The sequence below is a fragment of the Miniopterus schreibersii genome (genome assembly GCF_964146895.1).
Source record: "Miniopterus schreibersii genome assembly, chromosome: 18".
NCBI classification, from domain to species: Eukaryota; Metazoa; Chordata; class Mammalia; order Chiroptera; family Miniopteridae; genus Miniopterus; species Miniopterus schreibersii.
Window position 1 is genome coordinate 23,714,869 of NC_138121.1, and position 17,330 is coordinate 23,732,198.

The following is a 17,330-nucleotide window of genomic DNA, read 5'->3' on the forward strand; positions in this document are numbered from 1 at the left end:
CTTTCTAGCTGCATAACCGTGGGCAAGTCATGTCATGTCTCTCGCCATGATAGTACCTTGTGTGAAACAGGATAGTAGAGTCCTGTAGCAGACCCTGTGAGTACCCCACCCTCAGCATCACAGCTCTGAGGGCTGTCACTGTGAACACGTGTGACTCAGCTGGGGGCATGTGTGTTTCTGGCTGTGGAAGCACTTCAGCAGGGGCACAGGGCAGCCAGAAGTTCTAAAGTGTCCAGGAAAATAGTGAATAAATGTTGCAGATTCCTTGCTTCTTGGGTGGCTCAGCTCTAATGCATTGTCTCCTAGAATCTCCGGTGGATTCAGCATCCATTCCCACAGTGGGTGACATTGCCAGTTGTCCCATCATAATGCTTGATGGTGCCCTGTTATTTTACTGCCTTGTCTTCCCAGTCTCTCTTCCCCACCATGCTTCAGACCTTTCAAATAAATAAACCATTTGCACGCGGGTCTTTGCCTTAGCATCTGCTCATAGAACTGCTTTGCCTGTGGCAGGCCCCCAGCTCCTGGGGTTACTGTGAGGATGGAACAGGATGCCCATAAGTGCCCAGCTCAGTGCCTGGTGTGTAACACATGCTCATTAAACGTTAGCCCTTGTTAAAGCCCTGGGACCTTCCGGTCTTGAATGCAGCCTCTTTGACCACCGTTCTGGGAGGGCCTCTTAAGCAAGGGTTCAGGTTCCAGAGGCACCCATGGGAGAGCTGTTGCCCTCCGCACTCTAAGGAGGGGTGTCTCAGTGAGTGTCAGGGCTGAGCGCAGCGTGAAGGGCTCCTTGGAAGCTGTTTTGGGTTGGTGGCTACCACGGGACCCTTCTGCTAAGGCCTTGCTGCCCAGGAGTCTTGGTGATGTCTGAGTGTGGCTGTACTCATGCACACCCGCCCTGTGGGCTGGCTGTATTTAGTTAAATTTAAATGAGGGTTGGCTGGAACAATGCTCACCGAAGATTAATGGTGGCTGTTTCTAAGATGTGGGATTTTCGAGGCCTTTTTTCTTTTATCCTTTCCTTTGTGCTTTTCAGCATGGTTTAAATTTCTTACAATAAGCATGCATCATTTTCACACAAAAACGAAGTCCTTATTCTTTCAAAAGTAAATGATTTGCAGGTGATCAGAAGACAAGGCAGTTAAAGCTTAGGCTGTGTTCAAGTCTAGAATCTATTGTGGAAAGACACGAGTGTGGATCGTTGTGTTTTTTCGGGAGGCTTAATATATGGCAGGTTTCTGTGGCCATTTCATGGTCATTTAAGAATGAAGAGCAAAACCGCATGTCCCAGACTCAAAGGAACATTTGTCTCCTGGGATGGATGGATTGGGCTCTGCCTTGGGAAGTGTCTCCATCCACTGTGCTAGCTCCAGGCACTTTGTGTTTGCTCAGATCAGTCAGGGAGGCTTGGCTGATGGGAACTAAGACCACGCTGGTTGCAGTCCCAGGGAAACCTCAGAGCTGGGTGTGTCTTGTACTAACGTCATGGATTTCAGCAAACACTCGCCGTTGCCACCATCCTCCTCGTGGCCTACTTACTGCTCGCTAAACACCCTCCCCCGACAGCACTCGCCATGCATTTCTTCCCATCCTAGGTGGGCCCATAGTGATGGGCAAGGAAATGTTTCTGGTGTTTTCCTTTCCCCCACTTGATGAAAACTCTGCTGTCTTCAACCGTTTGCTTCCTCTGTCCTGGCCCTCTGAGTGGGCCTGTCCCTTTCTAGTTCTTGATGGGGAATGAGTGACCCAGCAGAGAACAAACAGTAAGATGGAGACAGAGAGGAGGAGGGGGAGGGACAGAGGGAATGAATGTTGGGGGGGGGGGGAGACAAGTTAAGCTGATCTTCACAGGAAAGACCTGGGGTGATGCGGGGGGAGTAGACTTTGTGAGTTCACCGTGTGGGTGTGGTGGTGGTGATAGGGGTATGATTAGCAAGTAAGAGTGTGAAAAAAATAGGAGAAAGAAAATGGGATACTTTTCATCCTTTTAAAGTTTTTCAAAAGAAATTAAGTATCCAGATTCTCCTTTTAGTTAATCATGGCTATTCTGTTTGGACTATGTTTTGAATATAACTCCATACAGAGAGTAGGTCCAGGATTTATTAAGGTCACACCGTTCAAGAGGCTGCAAAGTATTTTCATGCCTAACTTACAGAAAAGGAAGCTGAGACTCAGTGGGTGAAATACTTTATGGAAGGAGTCAGGTGTGTCTGACTCTGGACTCTACCTCTCGTTCCACCACAGTGCCTCGCTCAGCACAATTTACAGCTCAGTTTGGTATGGACTGTGTTCCCCAAATGCTTTCTTTAAGGCATTGGGTTCCAAGGTCACGTTATAATTCTTAACTCAGAAGCTAACCCGTCAGGGAGACCCTGGTGGCCTCAGGGGCCAGTGGGGGGCCCTGACCTCCTCCTTCCTTTCCTCATTCAGACTTTGGCTCAGAGATTGTGATATGTCACCCCAGCTGGCTGCTGGCACAGTGACTGTAAAGCTAGGTTTTCCCCATGGAGCAGCTCACTTAATGCAAGACTTCATCGAGCTAGAAAGAGGCTCCCGGCAAGCTGGGTCAGGGGAGGGCGGGATTTGGCCAGGACCTCGGCCTTCTGAGGGAGGGCTCCTGTTTCCATGATGTCAGGGAGGCGGGACTGACTGCCTCACATCCAGGAAGGCAGCAGCCCTGGGCTTCAGCTTGGCAAGTAGTTTCTGAGCAAGGTGAGCAGGCTCCCTCCCTCTTCCATCTTCCTCACGCTAGGGAAGCTGAAGGTGGCTTTACATTTCCTGGGGCCATTCTGGACCCCACCCCCACCTGGCTTGAGTTGAATTCCTTGTCCTCAGCCTGTCTGTCTTGTTTTGTAGATGAACCCCACACCCTGGGCGACCTCGGTGCTTCTGACTCAAAGGAAGTCACTTTGTGGACCCACGAATGTTTCCACTTCTATTGCATTTGAATACTTGGGGAATACGTTTGGCAGAAGATAGGATCCGAAAGAGAAATCTCTTTTTTTTTCTTTCTTTTTTTAAGTCACTGGAAATAGTATGGAAATTACTCTTCTGTGTTCAGGAGGCCTGGCTGTCTGCAAATGCACCGGTGACCTAGAGCAAGACTTCTTCCTATTTCAGGTGTCAGTTTCTCACGGGCCGAGAGTGGCCCACACTGACAGTTTCTTGGGGCCTTTTACATCTTAACCGTCTAATTCTTTGATCGTCTTGTCTATTCTACTCTCGACATATTAATAACACATTTGTGTCTCTTTCTCCTGAACAGAAAAAGATTTACAAATATAAGAAAGTCCTGAGTAACCCAAGCCGTTGGGAAGTTGTCTTGAAGGAGATCCGAACTCTGGTGGACATGGCGCTGACCTCCCCCCTGCAAGATGACTCCATCAACCAAGCCCCACTGGAAATTGTCTCGAAATTGCTCTCAGAGGTAAGACACTCCCATGCGCTGGATTATGCACCTCACCGACCCCCCATTTAAGTTATTTTATTTCACTTTATCTACCCTGTGCACCAGAATTGGTTTATGCTGTTTCCCTGTTGCTTAAGGAGATGAGCGGTGTCCCGTCCCCCCCCCCCCAGTCATTCAAGGGTATTGAGAAGGTTTGCCCAGTGTTTCCAGCTGAGCTGTCCCAGGCTTGTGGCAAGGACAAAGGGACAGACCTACCCTGCTATGGTTATGGTCTTGGGCCTGAGGCTGGGCTGGTGGTGGTGGTGATGGCTGACTTCAGAATTCTCTAGTTCATTCCCAAGTGGGAGCACATGGGAAGGCCCCACAACTGTCCTTCCTTCCTGCCCCCATGGTGCTTAGACTGCTAGTCCCAGCCCATCTCCATCTCCCCCCAGCACTGGCCCACCTAGGCTCCAGTGTCCAGGCAATATGGCTTTCTGCCCTAATCACCCCCCACAGCCCACAGCTATATTTTGTTTAACTCGCACAGGATTTTTTAAATCAGGAGATTTCATACCAAAATGGGAATTTCCAAGTTCTCTTTAAAAACATTCAGGAAATTCTGCAGCAGTTTGCAGCTGGCGCTGCGTAGCGCCACCCATCTGAGGCGTCTGCTTTGGCAGGCGGCCCACGCTTTGAGTGTGTGCTGTGTGCCAGGCGCCGTTCTGGGTGTTCGAGTAAAGACAAGCCCCTGCCCTCCTAGAGCTTATGTCCTGGCAGGGGACAGACAAGTGACCCTTAATCAGGGAGTTAGGCGTGCTGTTCATTAGAAGGCAAGGGATACTATGAAACACTCTTCTGTTTACTCTGTCCCAGGCGCTATTCTAAGCACTTTACAAATATTAATACTCCTCTTGTTTATTTGCCTGCCTGGCCCCCTGGGGACACTAGAGTTGATGATTTCTAATTTAAACTATGCATGGCCACCAGAGAGATGCTTCTGTCCCCTTCTTTCTGTACCCCTGTGTCCCCTGTCTTCTGACACCCTGGTTCCCTGGGTAGCTCTTACATGCCCCCCCATCGACTCCCACACAATCTTTCTGCTGCCTCGACCTGGCCCTCTCTCTGCAGGCCTAGACTGGTTACTGCCTGTCTGTCCAGAAAACTGGCCCAGGCTTTGTATGTCTGCTGACTTGAGAGGGGCCCTCACCCTGAGAGGAGGTAGGGGCGAGAGGAAGAAAGAGGCAGTGACGGTCACAAGAATAAGAGCAGAGGATGTGTCCTCAGGTAGGACACAAGCCTCATTCCACAGAAGAGTAAAGACTTGGGCTCTGAAAGGAGTGACGGTCAAGGTCTGGAACCTGAGGCCAGGGGCTACATACCTAACCTCAAGTCCGCACTTCCCACCCTGAGCAGGAGAAAGGTAGGCAGGCCAGAGACTTGCTTTTCACTGGGAAAGGGGAAGGCAGCTCGCCTTCAGTAAGCAGCTGCTCTGTGCCAGGCAAGCGCCAGGTACCAGGCACCCAGCCTCTCATTTAATACATTCTCCCTGAGAGATGGACCAGGTTTTCACCTACCCTGAGCTGAAAAATGACTGATGTTTAATAATCTGCCCTAACTGGGCTGCTCAAACTCCAACATCCACAAACAGAAAGAGGCATTGGAATCCGCAAAACGTCCTCCCGAATGTTCCAATTCTAAGCATCGCGGGTCAGGCTCTCTCCGTGGGAACCTGGAGACTCACGGAGCTCAGGTACTGACCCTCTTTCTGTGCCGCCTTCATCCCTCGGCAACTGGACAAAAGCAGATTCACTGCTCACTAGGTTTTCTTTCACTTCAGCTGGTGTAAGCATATTAGATACTCCAATGCTCCTTAGACCTGTCCAGGTGGCGGGTGCTGTGGACTCTTTCTAGAACCCAGAACAGTCGATCTTGCCATTCACTGAGGAGGCATCTTATGAGCAGCATGCAGGACTCTGTTAGAAAATAGGAATTGACACCAAAGAGAGCACATGTCCACCAAGACAGACAAAGCATAACATGCCCTGAAACTAGCAAAAGAGACAGTAGAGGCTGTCGCTGAGTTTTCCCATGATGCTTCGTTTATTGCATATTCATACCTTTCCTTACTTGCATACTACAGGGTAGGAATACAGGTACCGATTGTGTAAGAAAATTCCAGATTAGGGGGCAGGGGTTAAAAATCAAGCAGATTTAATCCCTTCAACCTAATACTAATTTTTCAAAGTTAACTGTTAGAATTTGAATGTAGTTAAAATGCCTTGCGGCCAACTCATAGAACACCAGTGTTCCCTAGGAACCTAGTTTGAGAACTGCTGAGATAACATTTATGTCACTTCTAAAAGACTCTGGCACATAATCAAGTCTGTTCTTCACATGTTTATTATGAACCTGACTTCTGGCTTCCAAGTGGCATCATTATGACAAAGACCAACCACAGGTTTAAGCCCTGTCCATATGTCCTCTCCCAGCAGCCCAGAGAGGATCCCATTTACAGAAGAAACAGTCTCACCGAGACGTGATCTGTCCAAGGTCATACAGCTCACAAGCTGCAAAACAAGGACTCAGAACATGATTCCCCCTGCCCGAAGGTGTACTTTTCTCCTGTCTCGACCATGCCCAGGGTCTTCTGATCTGTGTAATTGAGAAAAAGGGACAACAGCCCTAGCTGGTTTGGCTCAGTGGTTAGAGCATCAGCCCTCGGACTGAAGGGTCCCAGGTTTGATTCCGGCCAAAGGCATGTGCCTTTGTTGCAGGCTCGATCCCGGTTGGGGTGTTGTGCAGAAGGCAACCAATTAACGTGCCTCTCTCACGTCAATGTTTCTCTCTTTCTCTCTCCCTTCCACTCTCTCAGAAAAGCAATGGAAAAAATACCCTTGGGTGAGAATTTTTTTAAAAAGGAAAAAGAAAAAGCCACAACAGTGTTCTGTCTGAGAGGCTGAAAGTGTCGGGAAACTATGTGGACCTTTGAGATACAAATGTTCCATTTTATTAATATTTATTTGTTTTCTTTTGTTTTCTTCCTGCTTTCTGCATCCCATTCTTTAGAACACAAACTTGACGACCCAGGAGCATGAAAACATCATTGTGGTAAGTTTCTCGCCATCCCTCTCCCTCTGCCCACAATTACTCTCCAGTTTGGTTAATTCTGGAGGTGCCAGCATCATCCACCAGCACAGCGACCTATATGTCAGACATGTCTCCCTCCTGCTTTTGCACATTTCAGGCCCCCAGTTGATTTTGGAGGAGGGGATATAATTATCAGTCTTGAGGTTTGTAACAAGTGTGTCTTAATCGCCTCCTCCTTCCTGAGTCTGCTGAGGGAGTTGAAGGCAGGAGATAGCAGAGACCATATAACTTATTCAGAGACAAAACCCTTAGTGGAAACATAAGCGTTCTCTTTCTTGCCCCAGGTCATGTCTCTAATTAATCCACAAATAGAACCTGAATTTAATTCCCTCTGATATGCAAAGTGAGATGATATTTTTCTGGGACTTGATTATGATGTAAGCATCTTTTAGAGTAAAATATCTTCCTGGTGATTTTAAGCTATAAAACGACTCTCACTAGAGAGAATAAAGAAATGAAGTTGCATCTGCTGGGTGCCAAGCACTGTGCTGGGTATTTAAATCCACAGATAACTAGTACAGCCCCTGCTCCCAAAGAGTTCATTATTGTAGGAAGACGAATGAGATCACCGCAAAAATAGAGGCATGTCCTGTAGAGAGAGTGGAGTGATAAACTCACTTGGGAAAGAAGCCAGAGAACTTCCTGGAGGCCGTGATATCTGAGCTGGGTTTTGAAGGATCAATAGGAATTTGCCAGATGGCAAAACAGTAAAAGCGTTCCAGAAAGATGAAATAAAATATGAACAGAGATTTAAAACAATGTAGTATTTCAATATTGCTGGAGCATGAAGCATAAGGGGTGGAAAGGAGGGAGGCAGAACTTGAGATGGAAGTGAGAGGCAGAGGTTTTTGTGCCTGGGAAAGGACCTGGAACACTCACCTGCCCAAGAGGTCCTATGGCTGCAGCATTTGAAACAAGAGCAACATCCCAGACACTGTGCCCCTTGGAGCTGAATTAGGACTGTGGGCGCCCAACAACTTGGCCCTAGCAAGCCCAGCCTGGAGAATCACCCTCCTTGCCCCAGCTGGGTCCTGTCAGCACCAAAGGAGATAAGTCCTAGGCCTTTTATTGCTGAGAGTAAAGGCAGCAGCTTCTGTGAAGCCTCAACCAGTGTCTGGCACATAGAAGGTACTCAGTGGGTATTATTAGCTAAAAATAGAGACGTTTTTCCTGTGCTCCACCCATTGCCATCTCTGGCCAGAACAGGGGAACATCAGCCTGGGCACTCCCAATCATCCACCACCACCTTTCTCTGGTATACTATTAATTAACAAAATAATTTAGCAAACATTTGTTGACATGTGAGTACAAGTATGTGCCAGACACTTAGCCTCTATTGCATAGACATATGCTCCCATTGAGGGATTTACTGTGTGCTGGGAGAACCTGGCGTGTTGACAGATAACCAAGAAATGGTCAGGTGTTAGAGGAGCACAGAGGACAGGGAGAATGCTGGGAGGAAGATGACAAGGGCTTCCAGGAGGAGGTGAGCAAAGCAAGTCTTAAAAGATAGCTAAGAGTGCTCCGGGGAAAGGCAGTGCAGGCAGGGGACCTAGCACGTGCAAAGGCAAAGTGGCAAGAGACTCTGGCTGGTGGAGAAGCAGGCAGGAATGTGGATGCCAGAGGAAGAGTTGGCATCTTCCTCTCTCTTCTGACATCTGTGGGTACCACTGTGGGCCTTGGCCCTGGAAGGGAGGGGTGAGGGCTTTGGACTTAGGACGAGCCTGGGAAAGAAGTTTTGGTCTGAGAAATCTAGGCTGCATTTAGCCAGCTAATTTGACTGGGCTGACCCCTTAATTGGGCCAGGCTGAGCTTCCCTGCTCAGCAGGGATGCCTGAGAACAGGGAAGAATTTGATCTGAGGGTCTGGCCTCAGCCCCCCTTTCAGCATTCTTTATTCCCAATGCCATGTTCATCATTATGAAGCCTTTTGTAGCCTCCTTTCATTTCAACAGCTACATTTTTTGATTTCACCTGTAGGCAGTTAGTCTTCTCCCAACGCAGCTTGGTGTTTTTATGACCTTATTTTTCATGAGTACTTTTACAAGTAACTTGAGCTGGCTTTATCCAGTCCATCAGTCCCAGCATCCGTGCAGTAGGTAATGGTGGTTGGTAACAGCTGGAGTGCCACAGGCACGCATGGGCCTGGAAGCCAGATGCCAGCTGCCTTCCCCCATGCTGGTGAAGAGAGTGGGTTTGAAGCCGAACGTGGGTTCAAGTGCAGACCCTGGGCCCACCCCATACTAGCTGTGGCCTTGGACCAGTAATGGAAGAACTTTAAATTTTATTTAATTTTATTAAAATTATCTTTGGCCCTCCCGGGTGTGGCTCAGCAGTTGAGCATCGACCTAGGATCCAGGCGATCGGGGTTCGATTCCCGGTCAGGGCACATGCCCGGGTTGTGGGCTCAATCAATGACTCTCATCATTGATGTTTCTATCTCTGTCTCTCCCTCTCCTTTCCTCTCTCTGAAATCAATAAAGATATATTTTTAAAAAAAATTATCTTTGATTTTGCAAGTATTTCATGAGCATATTTTAATTGTAAAAAGAAAAAATTGACCCTATCCCAGCACCCTCTTCAGAGGCAGCCCTGGGGGTTTCTAGTGGTGACAAAGCCACACAGATGGACACGGTTGTTTTTGCTTTTTGTTTTCAGCATCCGTGATGTCATGCTGGGTGTGTTGTTCTGCTTTTTTTTTTACTTAACAAAATGTCCTGGAAAGTCTCCTGTGCATAGCTGCCCCAGGGCTTCTCACCCTTGGCACTGTTTACATTTGGGAATGGATAATCCTTTGTGGTGGGGCTGTCCCATGCACTGTCAGATGTTGCACAGCATCCCTGGCCTCCCCCCCCCCCCATGCCAGTAGCACTCTCCTGTGGTGACAATAAAAGATGTCTCCATACATACTGATGTCCCCTAGGGGCCAAAGTCACCCTAGTTGAGAACCACTGGCCTGCCCCATTCTTTCTACTGGCTGAAGAATATTTTTACTTAACCGGACAGCCATTCAGATAGTTTCCAGCTAACTTGATGCTCTAAGCCTCAGTCTCCTCATCTATGAAATGGGTGTCACAGCAGGGCCTTTTCTACAGGGCTGCTGGAAGGGTTAAATGAGCTAATATACCTAACATGCTTAGCTCATAGAAAGATTCCACAAAAATATAAGCATTTTATTATACATTGCAAAATTGTCATCATTCTTTAACTAGGGCAAGCTTTGTAACTTCCCTGACCTGTTGTGTCTTTATCTGTATAAATGGAGGTAACTACTGCTTGACCTCACCTAGTTTTCATGAGGATCACATGAGATAATTGCTGTGGAAGCACTGAACCCACGGCTGATGCCCACTCTGGGCGCTTAGTTTGTTCCCAGTCCTCTATTCCTTGACTCATTCCCATGAAAGAGGGGCTCAGTGTGACTAAAGGTGCTCAGCCTGGGGGGATGCACTCTGCACGTGGTCCCTCCTCCCAGAGCTGGGTCTGGGAGCAGAGCCACAGGCCAGGCAGAGGCTGCCTGTCCTGCTTTCCCTGCTGTGACCTCACTTCTCCCAGGCCAGGTCGTTGGAAGGGGCAGCAGAGTTCCCACAGAGACCAGACACTGAGTCACTGTCCAGGAGAACTTTCTGCCATGTGGAAATGTTCTCTGTCCACACTGTCCAGTATGGCAGCCACTAGCTTCATGTGACTATTGAAATGTGGTTAGTGTAACTGAGGAACTGCATTCTTAATTGTATTTCATTTAAAGTCATTTATTGCATAGCAGTTAAAACTTGAATAGGCATTTGCACAGCACTGGACAAATAAGACCCTGGACCTGGTCTCCAGCTCATATCAGCTGATTATTGGTGCTACAGGACATGACCTCCATTTCAGTGACTTCCTTTTTCACAAAGGGGCTCTCACCTACATAACTGGTCAACTAAAGGTCACCTATACTTGTGTCCAATTATGCTTTTCTTTCCCTAATGATCCCAAGACAAGCAGAAGGCCTGACTGCAAGGTCTCTACCCGTATCAAAGAGATCACTGTAGGGGGCAGAAGGAGACCCTCTGCAACCAAGCCAGCTGGGTCTGAGCTATGAGAGATGGCTGTGGGGAGGACATGTTATCACAGAGCCTTCCTGAGGACTCAGGCAAAATCATCACCCCTGGCTCCTGTGCCAGTATAGCCCAAGACAGTCCCCTTGCGATGGTATCAGTGACATGCTTGCTCTAGGCAGTGAGCTTATACCAAGCATGAGACTCCCAAGCTTCTAGAGTTTTCTCTTATCAAATTCCCACAGCAACCCTGTGACTCAGTAACTCTAGTTTTCCCCGTTTTATGGACTGGGTTAGAAAACTAATGCCCAGAGAGGCTGAGTTGCCCAACAAGGTCACACAGCCTGGCTGTCTCATTGCTGGGTCCTGGATCTCCTGTTTTCTAATCATGTGTCCGGTGTGGCAAACAGGATAAAAGAGTGGACTTCACATGGCTATTAACCATCTAGTAACTAACATTTACTGAGAGCTGGTCTGTTGCAGGCTCTGTGAGAAGCACTTGCACCAGGGGTTTTCAATTGGGGCCAGTGCTGTCCCCCTGGGGGCATTTGGCAATGTCTGGACACACTTTTTAGTTGTTCAAAATTTTAAATTTGAAGTTTAGCAGACTCATTAAAACAGAAATTATAAAAGGAACAGAAAAATCCAGAATCAAACACCATTCAGTCCATGGGACCCTTGCTTAGGAATGGCAGTAGAACCAGTAATTGTCCAACTGGCTTAAGAAGGCTCACTGAGAAATGAATTCAAGGGGCGTTAAATAGCGTAACCTTCCTGAATATAAAATGAAATGCATCTGGAGACATTTTTGATTGTCACACTGGGTTAGGGGTCACTGTTGGCATCTGGTGGGTCGAGAACAAGGATGCTGCCAGGTATCCCACAGGGCACAGGGCAGCTGCCACTGCAGGAACGACTGGCCCCAAAAAAGGCTGAGCCACCCTCTGCACTATGACTTTCTCTCTAACCCTCACAGTGACTCTCTGCTCTGCTTTCCAGGTGGGAGCCCGGGAGTTCAGAGACAGGAAATAAGTTGTTCTAATGGTCACACTGTAGTGAGCACCAGAATCAGGACTTGCATCCAGGACTCTGCCCCCAAAGCCTGGGCTTGTAACCACTACCCTGCCTCGTAGTCAAGGACTGTTGATCTGAGGAAATATCAGTGGGTTATGAAACTCTAAAGTTACATGTGTCATTGTATGTGTGTTTTTCTGGAGGGCAACCCAGAGCTTTTATCAGTTTCTCAGAAGGAGCCATGTGCCCCCGATAGGAGCACTGATGTGCAAGTTAGAGAATGGGCCTTTTTAGCCCAGAGGGTGACAGGGAGGTTGTGCTCTCTCTCGTGAGCCAACCCTCTTGTGTAGACACACACTCCTCTATGGTTCCTTCTAGAGATTCCTACTGACATTTGGTTCATTGTCTTTCAGGCAATCGCCCCTTTGCTGGAAAACAACCATCCACCACCAGATCTCTGTGAATTCTTTTGCAAGGTATGGCGTGGCTGAAGTGGGCTGTGTCTGCAGGACCAGCCTGCCTCCGTGTGTGCATGCTGGGGGTTGGCTTTGCACAATTTGCTGAAAACCCAGGGCCCTGGACACAGCTGGAAGGCAAGCCAGGTACCCTGTTCTTAGGATTACAGCCCCCTCTCTGTCAAACAGGTGGTAATCATGACCCAGGGTCCAAACCAGTGGGTCAGGGAGGAGTGTCCAGCTTTTCCTTGGAATGTCTTTGTGGCTGTCTTGGGAGAATTTTGTAGCAGATTTTCTGGGCTCCTGACGTCAGAGCTGGGTTATTTTTAGCCAGGGCTCCTCTGAGCACCAGCTGGTCCACAGTGGGGGCACGGCCGTGGGGCTTTCCTGAGCAGGGAAAGCAATCAGGGATGCCAGGTTAGTTGGGAGGAGGCAAGGAGCGGGATACCCGCTCCCAGTGACACAGCGCCAGCCTCACAGTGGGATTTACAGAGAACATGTCCTGGGCATGTCAGGGTCCAGGCATCCCTCATTCTGCCAGCACACCACAGTGGCCCAGGGCTGAACTGGCACAAAGTGTGCTTTTGATTTTTACTATGTGATTTTTTATGTAATAATTTAATGCCCTTGGAAAGACGAGGGCCTAGGTCTGCTGCTCCCCAGTGCTGCTGTGGTCTCCCTCCTGATGACTCACTTCACTGTTTCTTTCCTCCCACATGGCATGGCACAGCAGGCACCTGGGAGGCCTGATGGTTTCTGGAGGAAAGGGGACTGGGGTACACTTACTGCCCCCACCCCCTGCCCTTCATCCCCAGGCCCCTCACCCAGGGAGCATGCTCTCTCTCTGTGTTTGTCAGGTAACACAAGCTTTAGGGGGACAGGATTGTGTCATCCTCTTTGGCCCTATCTCTCCATCAGGAGACCTTTTTCAGCAACCCACAGAGCAGAGGGTGGGCCCAGCCTGCTGGCCCGAAGTGGCCAAGGTACATTCTTAATGTGGGCTTGTGCCAGTGTGTGCCCTCCGGTCCTAGGAGGTAAGGTGGGTCCAAGTGGGTGAGCGCCCAACTGCTCAGTTGTACCTGCATGTGTGTGCATGCAAGAGCATGCTTCCACACAGGCAGCAGGCTCCTGTGCTGTGTCCAGGCTCCGCCCCCCGAGGGCACGCGAGAGAAAGCAGCAGCAGCCTGGTGGCGGAGCTCTGCCCCCTCGAGCAGGCTGGGGTCAGATAGCCCAGTGTGTGGCTCCCTCACCTATCACAGCAGGGCATCTCCTCTCTTGATATTTGGTCCAGTTTAATTTAGATATTTTTTTCTCCTTTCAGCTATATGGTTTCTCCCAGATCTCATGGTTTACAGACTTGTTCTAGAATGGACCTGTTCAGAGTAAATGGCAGCACAGTTTAAAAACAGTGATGCAGACCAAACCATCCTTTTGGACATTACCTGATAGAACTCTCCATTGGTCCTAAAACAGAGGGCTGCCCTGCCTTTTGGAGGGAGGGGTCCCAGCCAGGGGGGACTGTGAGCCTTCTGGCTGTTTTCCCTCTAAGGGGTTGGGGGTCAAAGCCCCAGCCTCAGCGCCTCACCCACCAGGCAGCCCTCCAGAGAGGAGAGCCTGAGGAAAACAAAGCCGCCCCTCCCAGCTCCACTCTGGGCCAACTCTTTGGACACTCCAGGCAGCCTCTCCTGCCAGACCTCAGTACTGGATCCCAAGATGTTCGGGAAGCTAATATACTTGATTTCCCAGGAAAGTGGTGATGTCTGATATCCCAAGCACAGTGTCCTCATCCGGGGCTGGGACACTCAGCACCTTCAGTCCCAGGCAGGCTGTACATGTGTTAGAGTGATGGGGCCTTGTCTGCTCCACCCCAAGGCCTTCAGTTTCAATTTGAAAGCAAAACGGCATGCCAGTGAAATACCACACATCAGAGAGTTGCAGTTGGCCTGCAGACAGCTGCTGCTTACCATAGCCAGCAATGCAAAAGGCACAGAGTTTTTAAGACTCTGGTGTCCAGGCATTAACCCCCTGGCATCCTTGCACTGGCTGTGAAGAGACCCCTCTGTTAGACCAGGCACTCTGGGTCTTAGTGCCGCAGTCTCCTGTGTTAAGTAAGGGCGGTGTCAGAACAACGCCTTTCTGTACCGCGCTCAGACTTTAAGATCAGCATGAAAAGCGAACAGAAGTTCCCATCCTCACCTCCTTTTCTTATTCCAAAAAACTGAACAAAGCTGTGCACCAGTATTCATCAGGGGAGCTGGGCTGGTGCTGAGCTCGCTGCCCCCGAGCCCTGCGAGGGGCCACAGGCTCGGCGCTGACTATCCTCCTGTCTCCCCAGCACTGCAGAGAGCGGCCCCGGTCCATGGTGGTCATCGAAGTGTTCACTCCCGTGGTCCAGAGAATCCTCAAGCATAACATGGTGAGTCCCCCGCCCCCTGACCACAAGGCCGCCCTGTCAGCCAGGGACTGGGGCTGGGATTCTGTTTAAGTTGTGTTTTCGTGAAGCCTGTCTCCTTTGGTCCCTGGGTTCTATGTTTTTCTTTTTGGGCAACACGAAGAATCTTCATAGTAGATAAGAAATAACAAAAACAGTATGGCTGAGGGAGAAGAGAGAGTCTTCTGTGTGTAAAGTCACAAATTGTGTCTGTAAGATACTCCACCCTCAAGCAGGGGAGCAGGACTCCTCGCTCCTTCCCTGGTGGCTGTCCCTAGTGACATCCCTCCAGGACGTAGAGGATGGAGAGGGGGACAGAGTGACTGCAGTGGAGAAACCTCACAGTCACCCCTCAGCCAGGTGATTAAGGTCAACACTAGCAGTGACAAGTCACAGCGATAGTTTGTGCCTTTACCTTGGGGTAGTCCTCTCAAACCCACAACCCTGGTGTGATAAAGAGGAGAACATCAGACCAGTCCCAGGGGAGGGACATGCTGAAAACCCCTGATAGCACCCTCAACACTGTGCAGGTCATTGAAACAGAAGAGTCTGAGAAACTGTCATGTCTAGAGGATTCAAAGAGACACCACAACTAAATGTAATGCGGTGTCCTGGATGGGATCTTGAAACAGAAAAGGGACATTAGAGAGAAACTGAGGAACTCTGAGTAAAGTATGAGCTCTAGCTAGCTGAAAAAGAAAGCAGGGACAGAGTTAAATTGCACACTGACAGCGGGCCAGGCACCTGCAGTCCGTGTGGCCCCTCTCATCCGCTGAGCAGTGCAGTGAGAACAGGTATCATTGTTTTCTCCATATCACACGTGGGGAAACTGAGGAATAAGCGTAACTCACATCTATTCACACCTTTGTAGAGCCAGACAGAGCGTGGTACTTGAGTGTACTGTCATTCGACCCTGTGATGGCCCGTGACCTCCCTTACAGATGAGGGGGCCAAGCCCACAAGGGTTCCTCGGGGAACTCTAAGCAGCTGTGAGACTCAGTGGCACCAAGGAGCAGGCAGTCTAAAGCCAGGGCCATTACCATGTGCTCTGTCAAGCCAGCTCCCAGCCTAGACTGAGATTCACCTCGATGGCACGGAGGCATCTGTGTCATCGCTGCGAAGGTTTGGCCACTGCCTCAGTTGTGAGGTGCCCAGGTCTGCTGCTCCTGGCCCTGTCAGAGTTCAGCATGTTGAAAATGACTCTGAAAAAGGGAGATCTACAAAAAGTTTACTTTATGGAGTAGCTTCCCTGTCTCCACAACATGCCCCTAAAGAATGCTGCATACCCCACCCCACCCCAGTCGGGAGCGGAAGTGCATGACGCTGCCACTCCCCAGCCCTCGTGGCGGGCATTAGCTGCAGCCCCCTCTGCAGCGCCCGCGTGGCTTCAGAATCCCTCTCAGCCCGGCATTCCAGGCGCCGCTACCACTTGAACCGTGTTGGTACCGAGGGATCACACACCGAAATTGAATTGTTGCTTATTTCTGAGATCTTTCTTGGCTTAAGGTAAATGCATTTCTTCTTTTCTGAACACAGGGGAGAGGGATACTCCATCTGATTCTTTCTCCAGGGTTAACAAAGAAACTCCCCATCTTTTAGTGCAAGCCCTTAATTTGGGCTTGAATAGTTTTAAAGGCACTCTGGCTTCGGCTATTTGGGAGAAAAGGGTCTCAGATTGTTAACTTTAAAATCACTGTGGATGGGGTGTGAGGAGAGGGCCCATGCCCTTTTGAGTCCAAAGCAAAGGTTCTGCAGTTTCTTCTGCACAGAACCTTCTCGCATCACAACTTTCCAGTGACAGAGACACACCCCAGGGCACACTTGTCCCAGCCCATGCCTCCCCGGGCACATAAACACTTTTGCATATTTCATGGTAGTCAGTAGACTTTAATAAGAATTCTTTTGGGACATCTGACTTAAAAGGTAAAAATGTTGAAATTCAGGCAGCCTCCCATGGCTTAACCATACAACGTCTCCTTTATATTTGGCTAGTTTTATGGGCCTGGAGTGTTGACCATGTAATAATTTTCTGGATAAAAATCAGAACAGCTACAGGGCAGATCCAGAATTTATAGCTCTGTTGTGGCCTGGCAGAGATCAGGGACCCTCAGGCATGAATTCTCACTTTTAAAGAACTTCCTCTAAGTGATCCTCAGGTCTGGAGCTGCTGTAAAGTGTCTACTAATTGCACATTATGTCGGAAGAGAACTGTAGACAGGACCAAGGCAGAGCAGCCCCTCCTGCAGCACAGACGTGTGTGAAGCAATGGTTGTGACTTAAACCAGGCGCAGAAAGCGTGGCAGACCTTCGGTGTCACTCATTTAACTGTCGTTAAGCTTAGTAATTGGCTGTGGGCCGATGCACCATTTTGGAGCTGGGACTCTTAGCTGGTGTGGGGAGTCTAGTCACTGGTTAGTGAGTGTGCTTCACCTGCCACCAGCCACATACCTGTCAGCATAGCATGACCAGTGACTTCTCTTCACCCGCGTGTAGCGTTTCTCATTAAGGAGGCATTTGGGGAAATGGAGGAAATCATACAGCACAGTGGTGTTCTGGGATTTTGGAGCTTCCCCTATTCTCAGTGCATCTTTTGCACATGTATCATGTGCCCCAATTTCATGGATAAGCAAACTGAATCTTAGGTTAAGAGTCTCAAAGAGTGTTACTCATTGGGCAGAAATGAAAATTAGATTCAAATGGAAGCAGTCCTTTGGTATATACTCCTGTAGATTCTAAACAATTTGTTCAGCTCTGTCTCCTAGAATGACCATGGTCCCTGTGCCCACACACCACTCATTGGAGTGTTCTTGTTGTGGCTGTGGTCCCCAGTGGACCACTGGGTGATCTGACCTG

At 49.2% G+C, this 17,330-nt stretch overlaps 1 protein-coding gene across 1 annotated transcript in view; it reads left to right on the forward strand.

Moving 5' to 3' along the window:
• The window catches only part of CMIP (c-Maf inducing protein), a 221,440-nt gene that overhangs the window by 170,900 nt on the left and 33,210 nt on the right, over window positions 1-17,330 (forward strand). The window contains exons 4-7 of the mRNA XM_081117874.1: window positions 3,266-3,427; window positions 6,458-6,499; window positions 12,005-12,067; window positions 14,382-14,462. Of these exons, the coding sequence (XP_080974000.1) occupies window positions 3,266-3,427; window positions 6,458-6,499; window positions 12,005-12,067; window positions 14,382-14,462 (348 nt within the window). The remainder of the gene's footprint in view (window positions 1-3,265; window positions 3,428-6,457; window positions 6,500-12,004; window positions 12,068-14,381; window positions 14,463-17,330) is intronic.